The 19,907-nt window shown below is 35.9% G+C and overlaps 1 protein-coding gene across 1 annotated transcript in view; it reads left to right on the top strand.

Annotated features, from left to right (window-relative positions):
* oxct1a (3-oxoacid CoA transferase 1a) overlaps positions 1–19,004 on the top strand; it is a 64,309-nt gene extending 45,305 nt beyond the window's left edge. The window contains exons 14-17 of the mRNA XM_038308150.1: positions 5,949–6,038; positions 8,892–8,972; positions 16,763–16,864; positions 18,272–19,004. Coding sequence (XP_038164078.1) covers positions 5,949–6,038; positions 8,892–8,972; positions 16,763–16,864; positions 18,272–18,307 — 309 coding nt within the window. The 3' untranslated portion in view covers positions 18,308–19,004. The remainder of the gene's footprint in view (positions 1–5,948; positions 6,039–8,891; positions 8,973–16,762; positions 16,865–18,271) is intronic.
* The last annotated feature ends 903 nt before the right edge of the window (positions 19,005–19,907 follow it).

Raw genomic sequence — 19,907 nt, forward strand, 5'->3', positions numbered from 1 at the left:
TTTGATCCGAATTACACTCACCGGCCACTTTATTAGGTACACCTGTCCAACTGCTCGTTAACACTTAATTTCTAAGCAGCCAATCACATGGCGGCAACTCAGTGCATGTAGGCATGTAGACATGGTCAAGACAATCTCCTGCAGTTCAAACCGAGCATCAGTATGGGGAAGAAAGGTGATTTGAGTGACTTTGAAGGTGGCATGATTGTTGGTGCCAGAAGGGCTGGTATTATCACTCTGAGTATTTCTACTGGGATTTTCATGCACAACCATCTCTAGGGTTTACAGAGAATGGTCCGAAAAAGAAAAAACATCCAGTGAGCGGCAGTTCTGTGGACAGAAATGCCTTGTTGATGCCAGAGGTCAGAGGAGAAAGGCCAGACTGGTTCGAGCTGATAGAAGGGCAACAGTGACTCAAATAACCACCCGTTACAACCAAGGTGGGCAGAAGAGCATCTCTGAACGCACAGTACGTCGAACTTTGAGGCAGATGGGCTACAGCAGCAGAAGACCACACCGGGTGCCACTCCTTTCAGCTAAGAACAGGAAACTGAGGCTACAATTTGCACAAGCTCATCGAAATTGGACAATAGAAGATTGGAAAAATGTTGCCTGGTCTGATGAGTCTCGATTTCTGCTGCGACATTCGGATGGTAGGGTCAGAATTTGGCGTCTACAACATGAAAGCATGGATCCTTCCTGTCTTGTATCAATGGTTCAGGCTGGTGGTGGTGGTGTGATGGTGTGGGGAATATTTTCTTGGCACTCTTTGGGCCCCTTGGTACCAATTGAGCATCGTTGCAATGCCACAGCCTACCTGAGTATTGTTGCTGACCATGTCCATCCCTTTATGATCACAATGTACCCAACTTCTGATGGCTACTTTCAGCAGGATAATGCGCCATGTCATAAAGCTGGAATCATCTCAGACTGGTTTCTTGAACATGACAATGAGTTCACTGTACTCAAATGGCCACCACAGTCACCAGATCTCAATCCAATAGAGCATCTTTGGGATGTGGTGGAACGGGAGATTCACATCATGTATCTGCAGCCGACAAATCTGCGGCAACTGTGTGATGCCATCATGTCAATATGGACAAAACTCCCTGAGGAATGCTTCCAGCACCTTGTTGAATCTATGCCACGAAGAATTGAGGCAGTTCTGAAGGCAAAAGGGGGTCCAACCCGTTACTAGCATGGGGTACCTAATTAAGTGGCCGGTGAGTGTATATTGTCTGTGTAAAGACATTATACATAAGTGAGAGTTGATACTATGTGTTAAGTGTTTTCAATACAGTTATAAATGTGCTGCTAAAGTAATTTCCTTTTAACAGAAGGTGTCTTGAGGTAAAGGTTCATTTTTTTACCAATTAAATATTAGTAGAAACATGCTTTTGAGGGACCTGTTACTCAGATTACAGCAGCCTCATGGACACAATAAAAGCGCTGAGGAAATTAAAAACCTGTGGTGCCTCAGTATGATCAGCAAGGTCAATAACATCAAGGCTTTAATTAAATGACTAAATTACTCTGCGGTTGGTGGCGGTTCTGGCAGAGGGTGTTTCTGTAGATATTGTTAAAAATGTGTTTTTTCCATTTGTGTGGCCACATGTTCTGCCAGTCAGACTAGGTCAACCAGTGAACTGGCTTTTCAACATTGATTTGCCAAAAAATCCATAATATGATTTGTTCTAATTTTTTTTGTTTTGTCTTCTTTTTTGTTTTAGTTTTATTTTATTTTAAGCGATGAAACCAGAATTTATTTCACATTGAAAAGAGAGACTGATGAAATTGCCAGATGGAGTAAACATTTGTACTTTGCTCCAGGTCACTTAGTAGAGTGTAAACATTAGCTCATACCTGAAACGGTACAAAACTTGTACTCTCTAACATATGAAAGGCCTTCTATTATGATATTGCTTAATGGCTTGAGAGCTCTCATTTTATAATCAAACGTACCGTAAAAGCATTTTATCTTCCATTTTATCAAATCTGTTTTTAAACTCGCTACCTGTGTTCCCCCCCTACTTTTTTTCAGTCTTATCCTTAAGTGACAGAGATTTGCTGCTTCTGATGCTGTTAGCAGCTGCTTCCCAGTATAGGAGTCAGGAAACTGCTTGGTGTGAAACATAGGATGCTTTCAATTCACTTGTAGTCCCAGTATGTAGTTGGGGAAAAGAAATGACACCAAGTATACACCAGAATCTCAAATCATTTTGTGAGGCACCTTTTTTGTGTGTTATACTTGTGTGATACTTTTTAGTAATATTTTTTTGCCAGTTGTCTTGAATATAATTGGTCCATGATGGCTCTATAAGTTCCCCAAAGAAGCACAAAGATGAAATCTTAAACAGCAGAGACTGACAACTAAATGTTGTTTCAATTTTTTTATTTTTTATTATCCAAACTCCTTTGTCTTTGTCACTACCTGATCCATACCGGAAGCACAATCTGTATCGTAAGCTCATTTGTGCATGTTCAACCAGATATTAATCCTGGATGCCATAAATAAGGTTATTATTGTACTAAAATTATATCAACATATTAAATTTAAATTATATTAAATTTCTATCCTTTAATCACTAAAGAATGCTATACTTCTCTAAAAAATATTTTGTGACTTTTCTGAGACAATTTAATGTAGTCTGGCAAAATATGATAAATCACATTGATCTGAATTATTGCCATTCTCTTTCTTTAGATTAAGCACTGTATACCGTAAGGTTAGCATGAAAGGGAAAAAAAAAACTCAAAAAGACTAGATATAGTTTAAATCCAAAGCTGAAAAAGTTAGCTCTCGGAAGTAGTGTACGATTCCATTTCTAGCAGAGATGAGTGATAAAACAGGATTTAAAGTCGTAGAGAAGCGGCTGTTCCAACGTTTGCAGTTCTGAATTCTGCCGAGTGGTGCCCGACTTTACACGAGTGAATAAAGTGAATGTGATTGTTCGATTATCAAGGGGGCAGGATTGTTGTGGCGGAAGATTCGCAAGCAGGTTTGGTTGTGGCCGGTGTCTCGGAAGCATCTTGCTAACCAGTTAGCAACTTAGTGCTAGTAGGTTCCCAATGGGAAATTATATTGGTACCAAGGAGAACATACTGCATGTTTCTGCTATGAACAGCAGAAACATGCAAGAGGAGGATAGTTTTGTGTCTGGAGACACAGACGCCCATCCTGGTGAACACTGGGACGTAACTCAATGGTAAAGTAAATTATTCTTATTTCAACCGTTCCATATATTAGCTGCAACATATGAATCAAGATGCTATGACCAAAAGAATGTGATCGACAGACGACCGTTGATATATGATTGGCCGAATGCAGGTGTACAAGCTGACTTATAACTAACTGGCCTGCATAAAACAACGGGAAAAAAAGACACAGATTTTAAGACAGGGTTTTTTTAAATAGAAATTTTCTAACTTTTGGGACAATATCATCTGATAAAGGATACATTTAGATACATGTTTGGGCCAGAATGTTTTGAAATTGAAATATGACTTCCCTTCTTTTAGATACATTTATTTTCTCAGGAAATTATTAACCTTTAACGCATTATAGTTTGTACTTTGTAAAAAATACCTAAATTACATCCCCTTCCCCCTAAAAGTACAAAGTAAAATCGAGGGCGACCCAGATGAATATCTGCTTGCACATTCGCAAATGAGGTGATGGTACGGATCGTGCTTCCCATACGGATCGGATAGAGACAGTCTTATTGGGTTTTGACTGATATTCAGGGCACATCATGGAAGTTTTCGAGGCTACTTTTAATTACTTCATTTAGAAAATGTTCAATAATTTCTTTCCAAGCACTTCACTATGAATGAACCAAGATTTTTAATGTTTAACCAAATATTTGATTGTTTTTATAATTTATCTTTTTTTTTCCATACCCCAGCAGATTAAAGTGAGTCCTCTCTTAGTTTCTGATGCATACAAATCTTCCCAGGTATTTGGGGGAAAAAAAATTCCTCCCTCCGTACCAAGAAGTTTGAACCTGGTGAAGACTTACAGTAAACGTTTGACCTCTGTGTTTCTTATTCAACATCACTGTAGTTATCTTAAAAGCAATTGCAGGTGTCCAGCAAAGATAGCAGGTATCCATTCAATCTTTCTCCCATAAGCATCAGGCTGTCTGTGGTTATCTAAAGCTTTATACCCACCACCCTCCTCACATACTGCCATGGAGCACATTGACATTGATGATGTGGGAAAAGTGCATTTTTTTTTTTTTCATCCTGCAAAAATCCCACCCTTTAGCTGTTTGATAAATTGATGAAAGAAGAGTTGATAACAAAGCTGCATTTGAAGATCAAAAGTGGGAGAAAAAAAATTAAATTCATGATTTAATTTATGGCTGTTGATAAACTGTGATATCAGTCCACTTTCAGTTTGCTCCATAGGATAACACTGTTAAGCATAGCATAGCCTATGCTTTTTCCCTCTCATCGCAAAAGCACCTTGTCTCCTGAACCTCTTTTCTGCACTCAGTTGATATCTTTTGCAAGCAGCTTGCAGAAAGTATCCTTATGATGCACCACACTTGGCACATATTTCCCGGGGTCATTGAGCAGAGAGCAAAACAGGCTCTTCATATGATTGATGAGGAAGTGGGATTTTAATTCAGTTACTGAGCCGTCACCCTGTGGCCATATCTGCATGTCAACCATCTACATTTGGAAACCAGCTTTGCTGGGAACAATGGAAGACGAGGAAAAAAAACGATTTTTCACCCATCTGACAAATTCTGTTGTGATTATGATCTTGCAAATTGCTTTTTACAATTTTAAAAGATCTTTCTTGGCTCTTCTTAATAAATGCTTTAGTAATTTGAAAAAATATATATTTGTTTGTTTCTTAAATATTGTAAGTCTGTCACATGTTTTCTGATTTCTGTTATTCAAACTTACTAATGTGCGATGTACTACTCTGCCAAAACATAAAGGCTAAACCCAAACAGATTTTCACGAGGTCATAAAATGGGATAAAAATATCAGTTCCAAAAAAAACATAAACATGTAGACCCAAAATTATTCATACCCCTGGCAGGTTTAGGTTAAAATTAATCTTTGAATTGTGTGTTGAGCGAGTAGTATACTAGAGTAATGGCCTTTCAATCCATAATACTCACCATAGATTGTGAGTATGATGAAAACAGCTGGTCAATTTATTTTTAGGGTTTGGCAGCTAAAATATAAGGGAAGAATTGTCTTTTAATAATTGAGATTGGTGTTAATATACAATAAAATTATAATTTTCATAATTTTATTGAATTGCAATTGATTTCTATTTCAATCCTTATAGTTATTGTACACTTCCTTATATTTTGAGAGATGCCTGTGTCGTTAAGTACTAGAAACAAAATTCTAGTTAAATTGAATTAAAGCAAACCAGTATTAGTTTTATTTTGGGCTTTATTGTGTGTTGTAATATTTTTGCTAAAGTTGTGTAAAATTTTAAAATGCAGAGAAATATTCTCTCATCTTTCCGTGAACTATGAAAATATCTTTTTATATTTAACAATTGTTTACAGCAGTTTATCCCTGGAGGCTTCCTCATGTTTATATAGAATTAATCAGAATACTAATATCCCAAAACGGCTCCTCTAAATGCATGTTTTGAAACATTAAAAAATGTCTTCCATTATATTAGAGGTTTGGATCATAAAAATACTGACTGAATATTAATATATGGACCCATATTTAGAAACATGTTTATGCTTTCTTCTGTTGTGGTTAATTATGTGCCTGCATTATTATATTTCCATTTTGAATTTCAATGATTCTTTATTACAAATTGCCCTATTTTTTTTTTATTATTAATGCCAAAATACTTTATTATAGTCTTGGGGGGTTACAACAGTGTTGTTGTATTTTCTGAACAGTAATATAAATTACTTTTGATAACCTAAAATCAAAATCTGCTTCTTTTCCTCCATTAGGGTAAAATGGTTAAGGGGATGGGAGGAGCCATGGATCTAGTGGCTAGTGCTGGAACCAAAGTGGTGGTCACCATGGAGCACTCTGCTAAGGTGTGTATACAATATGTTTGGTGTGTGATTGTGGGCTTTTAACTTCCTTTAAATTCACTTAAGTTAAAGCATCACTGCATTATTATATTGTTACTGACTATAATAGCTTAATTTTAGATATATTAGATTATTTTTCAGTTTTTTGCTCCTATTAAAAACACACCTATGTAACTTAAAGATATTGTGACCCAGAGTGTCACTTTATGGCAATTTAAACTCCTCTTAAATACAAGACCTAACTTGGCTAGAAGTTGTAATGAGGTACACTTATCTGATCAGACAAATTTATGGTTCTCTAATGTAGGATTTAATCTAGAGGGATAAATGTAGCTTTCCTGACTTCTCAATCTACTCATCCAAAGTTATCTGCTATCAGATGCCAAAACATTGAAGGTGACCTTTTTGCCACTGTGCTTTTTTTTGTGGCCTTTGGGGGGTACGAACTAGTAACTAAAAGTTACAATGTTGTTTTGAAGAACCAGGAAATCCCTTCCTGTCATTCATTTATTCCAATGGAGTGATTGCTTAATTTGTAAAGTTGATGTCTGAAATAAGATTTTTGGATAAGGTGTCACTTCCTATTCCACTTTACCCTATTTACTTAGAGAAATGTAAATATTTTCAATGTCATTAAGCCAACTAATTTGGTCTGGCTTATGCTGGACCTGATCCCTCAACCTTTCATGCAGTTAACCATCAGGCTGTTATCAACTGGTAGAGGACTGGATTGATTTACCAGTATCTCAATTAAATGATTCACTCCATATTTAAAAGACTTTTTATTTAAAAGATTTTTTTTACAGTTACTTAAGTAATAATTTGTATATAATGATGGTGTACCTTAAGATCCTGTGCTAAGCCCCCTGTTAATTCTGTTGTAGTGTGCATTCTACACCTTTAGCACATTTTTACCACTTTCACAGATCTTCTATCAGTTATGCAAAAGGTATTCAGCAATGCATTTGAACTTTACCAGGTTTATAAGTTGCATTTCTTGCATAGAGGCTTGGCAAACAAAGTAAGTGTTTTTAACTGAAGCCAATGAGTGTTTGACTTTTGCATTTGAACAAATTTGTTCCAATTTATTTTTCTTTAAGAGCCAAACTAAGCTGAGGATTTCCTTTTTTCCATGTCTGTCTCCTTTGCCAGTATGCTTTGCTTTCTGTAATAATGACAGTGACTGTTATGGCTGATTAGGGACAAGTCTGTTAATAGATTGCCTAATGCCTCTTTATCTGAGAAGGCAAGTTCATTCCTAATGAGGTTTTGCCCAGACGCATTGCTTCTTCATTTGCATTTTTCTTTGGCTAATTTAAAAATGACTCCAGAATTGGAGTATATTTTTTGTATTTCTGTTTGTTGTTTTTGTTGAGGTGGGTGATTAGTAGTTGGTTGGCAATTTTTTTTTTTCTGAAGTGTACTTTACTGATAAAATATAACAGTAAAGTATATATAGTATAATTGAAAAGTCTAAACTGAAATTGTGCAGATGGTCATTTTGTTGTATTAACAGAAGGATTCAGGGTGTTTTCTTTTTTTGACTAATGGGAGTCTGTCTAGCACCCAGCTCAGGTCCAGATGGTGCAGCAGGTGAGGGTAAATTTACCGCCCTAAAGCCTGCTTTCATGCATGAATTGGGGAGAAAAAAACACTAGGACATGTAGGAATTTGTCTTCCTTTTCTAAAAAAAAACAAAAAAAAAAACAAAACGGTTTATGTTTGGTATATCTATAAGATATACCAGAAAAGCTCTCTGTTTACATCTTGAAGCTTTCTCTCTCCGGTTCTTTTCCTGAGATCACTTGGGACAAACTCTTTAAATAATACTTTATAATGTATCTGTATTAAATAACCACGAGACATGACAACAGATTTAGACCAAAAAGTTGCTTAGGGTTACAGAAGAAGTGGCCCCGAATCACAGTTAAAGAAGCATTTTATACAACTCCAGTATGCCACATCATTACATCGTGCATGTTTGCAGATGAGGAGACATCCATGGATACAGGTAAATACAGAAGTTAGAACAAGTGCAGACTCTATCAGCTTTTCCATTGTTTATCTTTACAGAATAATTCCTGAATCCTGGGACACTAAAAGTACTAGCAGTATTTTAGTTTCTTGTCATGAGGGAGAAAACAGAATTTATAGACTTTTTCTCAGATACCAACATTCCATAGAAAAGAAATGCATTCATCCTATTTTTGAAAAGTAGTTTTATGTTTTTCTTTATTTTCAAACCTAAATAGCCTGGTGGAGGGAAAACCAAAGGCATGCATTCTGGATTTGGCCCTTTTTGGAAAGAGGTGTCTTTAAGATTTTAATAGCCACCTTTTAGACTGCTATTCTACTTCAGTCTGAGACTCAGTTTAATATGCAGCTGACTATGGCACAATGCAACACAGGAGGAATGATATTTCTTTCAATCTTAGTACAGCAGCCAAGAAATCCATTACCAGGAAATGACTTAAGCGCCAAACACTCTAATTTAGAGGAGTGGTTTGAAATTGTCTATGATATATTTAAGATTGAGATAATAACTAACTATATTATAATGCAACAGGATGCTGTTGTTTCATTATTGAAGCAATGGATAAAAAAATTAAACTTATGAGAAAAGATTGGGCTTAATGGTCAAGGATTTAAACTGTATTACCAGCAGGACCTCAGAAGAGTGAAGTCTTATTTTTTTCTTTTTACATCTGAAGACACACTATAATGTTTTTATGTCTTTTGTTGCCCACATTTGTAGAGATTAAAAACCTCTGTTTTATCATGATGTTCCTGCATAATTTAAACTACATGTGTTAGCAAATTAAGTGTCTGCATGTTTATGCTTCTGTTTTCTTACAGGGAGGGAAACACAAGATTTTGGAGAAGTGCAGCCTTCCTTTGACTGGAAAGCAGTGTGTGGATCGAATCATTACGGAAAAGGTGTGAAAACTTTGCAACTCTGCCAAGGTCAATTTGAATTGAAATAAAGAGTCAATGAAAACAATTAGATCAATGAGCTCCTTAGCTATAAACTAGAAGTTAGACTGTGAACAATGTTTATATATATATATATATATATATTTCAGACACTTATTTGGACTGGCTCTCTACTGAGATTGAGCTGGGTTTTTTTTTTTTTTTTTTTTTTTTTGTTGTTCCTTTTTAGGATAATTCAACATCGTTTTTTTTCGATGTTCACATCTGAGAGTTTAATGGAGTTTAATGCTCCCTTTTATTTGTAACCAATTCACTTTTAGGCGTGAAGGGAGAGGAAAGCAGATGAGAATAATGGCCTGTATATTGTTTTCAGCTCAGTGCTGACATTGATTCAGCTGTTGGTTTTAGTTAGGTTTGAACAGTTACTTCACACCATACCTCTAAATTGTCTCTCTAACATTACAAATGGGGTTACCACCACATTAGGATGAGCCATTGGTTCCCACACGCCCTGTTGGTCCTCAGAAGGCCAGTGGATATGCCAAAAAAGTTCCTAAATAGGTACCATAAACCGGTAAACACACACATACACGTTGATTCACACTATCGTTGTGGGGACTTTGCATAGGCTTCCATTTATAATACATTAATTTCTAACTCAGAACCTTATTCTTAACCATTACCAACACATACTTAACCTAAACCTAATCTAAACTCAGTTAACTCCTTAAACCTAAACCCTGACCACCACCCCAAAAAGAGAACTTCTCCACATGGGAAACATTCTTTGGTCTCCACAAGTGTCTATAAGTCCCCACGATGAAGCATATTCCTGGGAAATTGTTCCCACGGGGTAACAAAAACATGGCCACACACACAAAAGCATTTTTTTTTATCTATTTAAACTTGAGACAGAACTGATCCAAACCTGAGACTAGCTGTTTTCAGAATCAGAGAGAGGCAGTTTATTTAATGTATGTTTACAGGTCACTCTGTCTGTTATGGATTTGTTTTTAACAAATACAATATTAAAAAACTAAAAAGGAAAATTCTCTCCTCCAGTGAATTTGCACACTTTATATAAAATAGTTTTCAGTCTGTTAGATTTTGCATACACATGAGTAACGATCAAAAACTACAATGTCTAGAAATTAATGAAACTATTCCCACTGGACTCAGGGTTCCAGAGCAAGACCCTTAACCACACACCACTCCCCTGGTGCCGCACAATGGCAGCCCACTGCTCCCCAAGGGGATGGAATAAATGCAGATGAATTTCATTGCACTGTACTTTTCAGAGTGTAATGACAATAAGAAAGCTGGAAAAAAAGGTCTTACCTGAAGATTTTTCTTTCCAGAACATGATTTTATATTATTATTAACAGATAATGGAAAGAAAGCTTTAAAAACAAAGAAACATCTATTTTCTAAATTAGGTCTGCATTTCCTTTAAGTCTGTATGCTTTTCTTACAGATATGATTACATGCTCACATGTGTTGCACTTTGATTATGTGGAATATGATTTTCAAGCGGTTCAATTTGAGACTAATGAAATGGAGCCCAGAGGCTGGTCGATGAGCACTGGTTGCCATTTGATACCGGTAAAGGTTCACAGAGAACAGCTGTTGGTAATAAAGAATTATCTATATAATTGGACCCTTTGTTTAAAATGGAGAAAGCTTGGAAGTAAAAAGTGGCTAGCAATATTCATCCAGATATTTGAGTACTAAATGTTAAAAGTATTGGAGAGAAATGAAAATCAAGTCAAGAGAGGAGCCCCTTCTTGTTTTAGATTTTAGTGCAGATGTAGCTTGTGTTCACTTTGGTCAGTTCCCTTTTTCCACCCGTAATGACTACTTTTAAACTTTGTTCTCTAAAAGCATGACCTGTCAGGGACAAAGTCTGTGTGACCCCCACCATCCACCCACCAACCCACTCATTCCTTTCTGTGCGGCTCATTTCCATTGTGATCTCACAGCTTTTCTCAGCAAGTACTTTTCTGCTAACATTTGGAAAAGGTTAAAGCCCTTTGTGCTGCATTGCTAGTTCTGCTCCCCGTCTCCTTCATGCCAGCCTCTGCTGTCTTGCCTCTAAAACACTCCCTGAATACACTCCCAGATCTGTTTTCTCTCCAGGATACATTTCTAAACTTCCTAACTGGTGACTTAATTTTCTTCTCTTTCGAAACGTTTCTTTTGTTTGTCATTTGTATTTTTAACTTTGCCTCCTAAGCTTCATTTTTTTTTCCACTTTATTCCATTTTATTTCAATTTGTGAGAATTTTGAAGGTAGTCTTTGACAATGCAGGTGGCCTCTTTGTAATCTTTGTTTTCACCAAATTTTTTTTTTTCTTTAATCAAGATTCATCCCAGCTCAAACAAAGTGAATTTCCCCATTGTTGGACAATCAAGGGATTTACATTACATAACCAAGATGGGGTTCAACATGGAAATATAAATTGGAAAATTGCTTGGATTACTCAACGAGAAGATATCAAGGTTTTTAATGTATTTTTTTGCTATCCATTTACTACCGGTGAGCCTTTACAAGTTGTTCTCTAAAAACAACAACGCTTTCATGTCAATTATGAGAATTTTTCATATATGGTCTCTGCTGGAATTGTCTAGTGTGAAAGGAAAGCAATAACTCTAATCTACTTCCATCACGCTTTATGACAATAAAGAAGAGAGAAACAGTGTTTTAAATCATTTACAAACGATGATCAATATCAGTCGAGAAGCTGCCTGAAAGGCTATCAGAAGAAGAGTTATGCAACATTTTACTGCTTTATTATCAAGGCCATAAGATTGTTTTGAAAGAAAAAAAATCCTTCCACGACAACAACTGAAGACTTTAACTGATGTTTTACTTGTGTCTTTTTTTCTTCTTTTTTTTCATAAGACATCCCAGCAATTAGTGTCTATTATCTGGTGTTGTTATTTTGCAGCTTAACGTCAGAATAATACAGGGTTGCAGCTATCTGGTCTCTCATAAAGCTGTTTAGGGCTGCCTGTGGGCTCAGAAAATTATTGTTACGGTGCTCATCAGTGGTGAATCATTAGCCTGATTTTGAGCACCTTAAATCAATCTTCAGGTGCCTTCCTTGCTTCCTGCCTGCCTTCCTTCCTTATTTCATTCCTTCCTTCCTGCCTGCCTGCCTTCCTTCCTGCCTTTTTTTCCTTCGTTCTTCCATTCCAAGTTATCATCTTCTTTTTTCTTCTTATTTTTCCTGAAATTGATAAGTACTTGGGGAATGTTTGTCTAAAAGATTACATTATAACATGAAAAAGGCCATTCTATAGCATTTTATACTGAACTTTTTTTTTTTTTTAACAAATGCCTTTCAACAAAAAATAAAAAAGGACTATTGAGAATGCACCAGCTGACTGATACATGCACAGATGCTGACATGCACAATATCTCTCAAACACATAATCTTTGTTGGCTCTTAGCAGCCTGCAGGGATGGTAAATTGAGAGTTGTCCTAAAGAGTTGTTTTCTTTTATTTGTAAACCTAGGGTGGTGGGAAACCTGTTGCCTCAGGCTGTGTTTACACTGCTCATCTTTGTGGGAGAATCAGCTAATATTCACTCTTTATTTTTTAAACCGCACAGACGCTGTGTGAATGCCTGTTTACCTGCAGTAGTTTTGTGTGGTTTATCAGAGGTGGAATAATAAAATAAGAGGTCCTTTGAGTCCCCCTCAATCTTTGAATACTAAAAAATTGTTTTCATTTTGGGATTTTGTTTTAGAAAAAAACATTCACGTCTAAATTAAGTTTAATGTCTTTAAGATAATTCAGTCATGATAATGGTCCCAGCAAAATGTCACCTTGTAATTTTGCATAATGGCAGTAACTCCAATGACAACACTTACAACTGCTGGAGCCAAATTGAAATTCTTTTATAGCCCCATCAGGAGTTTTTCCTAAACACATTTCCAAATTTGTTTATTGCATTTGCTGAAATGGTTGGTTGAAATAACCTTTGACTAATTGCTGCTTTTGCCTTGTTCATAGTCATGTTGTTTCCTAAAAACATCAAGCTTTGTTTTTTAATAGACATTAACCCCACTTCCAGCTATACAAGCATATCATTCTACTTCTTAATTAACAATTTTTAGCAGTGGATTTAAAAACTGTAAAGAAAGGTGGCCAAAAGTTCAAACTAAAATGGTACAAAATGGAGCACAATATGCACAAAGTGTGATAATTAGAGATTAAGTCAACAGGTTAATTCAGAATGTACCGACCCAGACTACTGCATGTCATGCATTTCAAAGCAGAGCCAGAGCTTACCGTCGGTGACATAACGATGACACCTATTATAACTGCACACCATTCTCATATTTTTTACCACCACATTTGGGTTATTTTGATTAACATTTAATCCCACTTAATCATTTATGACAAGTTTCACAATTAGAGATGCATGTCGGTATCTGTGCCACCCGTAGACCCTTGTTCCTCGTGACATTCCATCTGTCTTGCTATATTGAAGTGAGATATCTGCCTCCTGCCCTGTCACTGTGTGGGGTCCTAATGAGCTGAGAGTCCTGACAGGCTTTGCATGGATGTGGTTGAGGCTTAGCCTGTTAGTCTGTGCTGAAAAAAAGGCATCAGCTCTGCAGAGTTTTCCTGATATTTACTTAGCTAATCTTATATTGTTCATCACAGTAGCAAAATAAGGTTATTTTTTTTTTAGATTCACTTTTAACACTTGTTTTTATGAGGTTTTCTCGAGACATGAGTCAGTTTGAGCTTCTAACAGTATGACAGTTATAGATGAGAATGTCATTGCTTCACAACATTTACAAGAACATTTTTGCTCGATATTTCTAACTTGAACTTAATAGTTTTATTTACAATGGAGAAACAATGGGTGCTCCAATTGCTGCTGAAATAATACAACAATATGAGATGTAGCACAAATTTTTATTTTGTGATTTGTTTTTGACAGCCATCTTGGATTTAGTCTTAGTCTTCAGGATGAAAACTATTATTAGTATTAGTCACATTTTAGCCATTAGGATATGTGATAGTATTAGTCGGTTTTAGTCTACTAAAAGTTTAAAACTAGACTAAAACCTTTTGTCAGTTTTATGTTGTAAAATAAAAAGTTAACCCTTACAATTTCGAATAACAACCAGATTCTTTGCCAGACTGACTGCTCTTGCCTAGATGCTACAATGGCTGGGTATTGAATGCTTCCATGCACTTCATCACTGCTGTTGGGAAGAAAACTTTGATTCATAGAATTCAAATAAACTTTTTATGAATTATTGCCCTACTTTACACAAAATTGTCTCACAAAAGTTGTGAAAATTCCAGATTTAGCTCAACACTTAATGATGGTTAATATAGCAGAGAGAAAAGCTAAAAAATTGTACAATAAAGGAATGGTTTTAGACATACAAGGTTTACATCCCAAAGCAAAAAAAATCCTGATCTACTATGAATTATGCATTACACACAGATCAGTAAAATCTTATTTACTCCAAAAAAGCAAAGAACATAGAAAATCTTCTTTCTGCTTTGGCAATTTTTGCCAAAAATACAGAGATGACCTACATATTTGCCTTGTAATGCCATGGCAATCCAGACCTAAAATGAATTAATATAATAACTCTTATGTTTAAATATTTAAAGGAAACATAGAAACATTTTTTAATGGCAGTCACCTCCAATCATAAATACATTCTGGATAGACAAAAGGAATTTTACGCTTGGCAGAGGATGATCAGCAACCTAGTTTATTAAGTAACGAGAGCAGGAAGAGCCATACTGCTGAGAGTGAACCCTCGGTGGGGAAAGAGAGACGCAGACTCTGAGCTATGCGCACGCAAAGATGCATTTCTGCACAAGCAAAACTGGAAGAACAGTTTTTCAGAGTTCAGTGCGCCGTACAGTTGTTCTGTCGGACCATGGCAACAGCAGCAGGCTGAAAATAATCCAGAATGGTCCGGGTTTCCATCTGTGGACATGCAGAATGACCACAGATGCCCACCTGGCATGCTGCGGGGCCAAACATGATCCAGCAGCACGGCTGATACCGCCTAGCAGCACAATGACAACATTTTAAATATCTGACAGACTACCCTGTAAATTTTATTTAGTCTCATCTTCTGTGAGTTAACTAAAACTCAGAGCCATAACTCTCAAGTTTTTGTCAACAAAGATTCATGTTTAACTTGTCATCATGGGAAAAAAAAAAGCGTACACAAAAAAATTTCGTCATCCTCATCGTTGACGAAAACAACACTGCTTAAGTAGAAATGTAAAATCACAAATTGTATATAGAATTAGTTACAAATTATTTGTGCTCTGGTATGTTTTGTGCTTAATAATAATAAACTAGATGTTGTTTAATTAATTGCTAACTAAAACCAACAGTCTGACACAGTACCATTGTCCCTATTCCACTAGAGCGCCAATAAACTGACTTTTTTTTTATTATTTATTTACACATAATCAGTACATGCTTTAATTCCAGGGACTTTCATAGCACTACAATCTTTTTGCTGTAAGAATCATATACTGAGGACATGTTTGTCATATCACTGAATCTGCTCTCTGAGAGAGCAGTTATTAATATTACTATATTTCTAAAAAAAAAAAAAGTGATTTTCTTTTCTACAAACGGAAGACAAAATTAAAATGTCTTCTGTTTGTAAAATTAAAACTGCTGTCAACAAAAGTATTTTTTTTACTTGTTTAAGTTAATGCTGATCACTTTGCTGGTCTGACTGTTTACTCCCTGCCTGAGCTAATAGGCTAGGCCCAGGCATGAACTGTATTGACTTCTTTCATCACTACTGTTTTATCCCCTTTAAAACCATCATGTGTTTCATTAAAAGTGTTTCTAACAGATACTTTATTTGGTGGGTAAGAAATAAACATTCTCTTTACCACATTACCTTCTGATGAGACAGGACTTTTGCAGAGATTTTTGGCATTTTATGTTTACAAGGTCCTCCACAAGACCCTATAAGGGACAAGTGGATAAAATAAATCAATAGGTAGAAAGTGCAGGGGTCTGCAATTTGTTTTTGAATCCAGATATAACAAAAAAGCTTCAATAGTATTACATTTTTCTTTAAATGGAATGATTGCATTTGATCTCTAAAACAAACTATGTTAATGTTTTATGCATTTTGCAATGTGGCATTCATTTTCCAGTTAATAATTATGACAAAAATGTTAAAAAAAAAGCATCTTTAATCATTAGCGCCTCCAAACAATTTTGTTTTTTTACATTCTTCTTGACCAGGGTTTGATGCATTATAAAGGTTCAAGACCTCTGATGTATTGAGCATTTTTTTGTGTATTCAGCTTTCATCACAAATCATTGATACAAGAATTGGAAAGGTTGAATCTAATATTTAAAATTATAAAATATAAACTATAGTTCATTTTTAAACATTCATACCTATTTTCAACTGTTCACCTATTTGTAGTGGTCCAGATTTAGGGAGTCAGGAGCGTTGTTTTCTCTGTCCTATATGTGTCTTCAATAACTGCAGCTTTTTTGCCATCTTCTGTGTAGATGACACTGAAATGCTACTTTGTCTTCATACCTGAACTGATGCTTTGTATTTTATTACTTTGGATGTCTTTATAGTTCTGTTAATGTCATCTTGATATTTTTATTTATTTATTTCTTTTAGCCTAGTAGTATGGTGTACTCCAATGGATTTTGTCATTATGTCCCATCATCAACCATCTTTTGAACATTTTCCCTCCACTTCTTTTTTTCATGCTCATTTTGTTCGACCATCTGTCTCTTTTTAACAGGCTGTGTTTGATGTGGATAAAGTAAAAGGTCTAACTCTGATTGAACTATGGGAGGGACTAACTCCTGAGGACATCAAGGCATGCACCGGCACAGATTTTGAGGTGAGCATCTCAACCTACTGTACCTACTGTAGTGGCTGATATATTTTCCTCCCCAAGGAAGATTGTATTCAATTGAATTTTGAATATTAAAACACAATTGTGACTTTGTTGAACTTAATTGTTTAATGACAACTTATCTTGACCAACTTCACATTTTAGCCTCCAGATGGTTTGCTAAGGTTATTAGCTGGAACTAGAAAAAAAAACAAAAAAAAAACAATAAAGGTGGTATTTTTTGAAAAGTAGTTAATCAAAGATGGTTTACTTTCTCTGGTTGAGTCAAACCTCAGATTACATTAAATATAAAGCATAAAAAGCAAGCCACGAGTGTAGGGGAGGCAAATTCACTCATGCTTGTGACATATTGAGGGCCTCAAGGTATTTAATCTGCATCCATAAAATGTTCAACATTTGCAGTGAGAGTCGTTAACATGCCTGCGCTTTTAAATAAAACTGCTTGCACGAGTATTTATTACACATGAGTGGAAACAACTGGTGGAGGTGAAGGACTGAATTCTTTCTGCTTGTTGTACAGACAGAAAGACATCCATATATTGCACTTAGAAAATGTTTTCCCTCTTTTTTTCCATCATCTCCTTGTCATGACACAAAGAGCAACAGTAGGTAGCACTTCAATGTTTAAAGCAAAAAGACTCCAAGGATTGTATCAGAATTCAGCTAGGAGTTGCAGTAGAGACGGATGTTGCAGGTGTTGTTTTGACTGCTCTTGTAAAAGAGTAAATGAAACAACCAAAAAAAAAACAAAACAGTCCGGCACTTCAGAGAGCACAACAAGATTAAGGCTTAAAAAAGGCTTAATATAATAAAAATTATAAAGGCTTTAAAAAAATTATGTCTTAAAATGGGTCTAAAATGTACGTTCACACCGTACAAAATTGACAAACTTTGTCTAGGTCTAAGAAGTAGCTTTTTGTAACCTATCATAACTACCCTCTTCTCTACACCCATAAACAGGTCCTCATCCATCCTAGTGGTCAATGGTTATTAGAAATAATTGCTGGATTCATGTCGTATGTATAAACAAAAAAACAGGAAGTTAGACAATTACCAAAGAGTACCAAAAAATAATATAAAAAGGTGCTTCGGTTATATGTATTTTATAGGATTGTTGGTATTTAAATGTAGTTACGTTCCCCCACTGATGGGAAAAGAGCTTATTTGAAAATATTATATGTATTCAAATGCCAACTTGGTTCCATATTTTGTACTCAATTGTGTGTTGCATCAATTAAAATGGCCAATGATAAATTATGCCCTATTTTTTTTTTTTAATAAATTTTCACCAGCAGTATCAGCATCTGTTTCCCTTGCCACATGTCATAATATATAATTTTATAACCAAAAGCCTGCTATGCGTGATATTTCTCTTTTTGTTTTCCCATCCAGGTGTCTCCCACCTTGAAGCCCATGCAGCAGATTTAAAGGTGTTTCAAGTGGATACAAAGTTTTTTTGGTTTAATTTACTATGTGCTAACCAGCTGTCCATCAAACATGATGGCCTGTGTCAAATAAGGTTGCATACACTCGTCTGGTTCAGTTACCGTAATGAGTGTTCAAATATCAGGAATTACTCATCATCACTGACTCAGGAACAGGATTCAACTGAAGTGCATGATTTTTATCATGAATGTCTCACTGTTGGGGCGTAATAACTTATCATTTACGTGTGCAGTTGCAATCAAACGTCCATTTTAAACGCTTTGGAAATGGAAAAAAGGCAGCATTATATTGAACATGGCGGCCGCATAGGAATTGGATCACACTTACTGTAAGATCAATGCTTTGATTGTAATAGAAAACGATTAAAAATGCAAAGCCAAACGGTTTCAGATTGTATTTTAGATCTGTAAATTTGTCTTTTGTGAATGAACAAAGGCTTTATATACTACTCATCCACTGTTTGATCCCTTTTTCAATTATTCCATTTGGAGAATGAGAGAGATTTCATAAAGTGGTTTAAAATTACATGATAGTTGAAGAAATCTCTTGTATGGAATCTGATTTTTTTTATTTCTCTGTAACTTCTGCAATGCAATTAGAAAAGAAGCCTTAATGTTTTAACAAATATCCGTTTGTACATAAGGTGAAATAAAACATGCTGTGGTGATTTAACATACAAGAAATTGTTTATTTTATTACGTTATATTTGCAAATGTCAACAACCAGTAGATTGCTGCTTTGAGGGCAACACATGTTGGAACTTTCTCCATCTACATGATGGTCTTGATGTGATTTCTCTACTCAACCAGAGATGTGCTGCAGGTACCTGAGGGCCGTTACGTAACCTCTGAATTAAGCCAGAAGGCTTTTTGGTGTTCAGGAAGATCAACTAGGTTGGATCATCAAGCAGAAAAATGGAAGAAAGTGACAGGGGCTTTTGCTAACGGGTGTTTATTTTAATCCAGCACAACTGTATCCGCGTTAAAACCAAGTGGTCCCTGATAAGCCTACTATACATCTCGCAACTCATTTCTCATAGTTTATAAATGGATTTCAAAGATATGATTAGATTTATCTAGGACTTAATGTCATCAAAAATAATTGAGCATACCTTTTCAAAGTGACTCATCTGAAATTGGCTCAGTAAATGGGTTTAATTCAGTGGGACTTCAACACTAAAGTGTGTGAAGGAGTGTTTTCTTTTTAAGTAGGCAGATTTTATGTTTCAGTTTAAGTCGCAGGATGTTTCTTATAATAAAAACAAAAAAGGTTAATGCAGCCGGAGAAACATGGCAAACTGGTCCGCAATAGGCAAGGTGAGTAGATCTCAGATTTTATTGGGATCTCAGAACAGGATAATATAAAATCTTCATGTCATTAAACTGCAGAATTTGTGCAGCAGACACAATCACTGCACATCCCCCCTGAACACACCACCCACACAGAGATGCTTTATGGTGGGAGTGTGCTGTGGCAATGTTTTTCCCCAGCAGGGACAAGGCGGCTGATCAGAGTATACAGGAAGATGGATGAAGCTAAATGCAGGGAAATCCTAAGAAAAAACAATACTTCTTTAAAGGCT

Source organism: Cyprinodon tularosa, unplaced genomic scaffold (genome assembly GCF_016077235.1).
Source record: "Cyprinodon tularosa strain WSP-4 unplaced genomic scaffold, ASM1607723v1 ctg63, whole genome shotgun sequence".
Classification (NCBI taxonomy): Eukaryota; Metazoa; Chordata; class Actinopteri; order Cyprinodontiformes; family Cyprinodontidae; genus Cyprinodon; species Cyprinodon tularosa.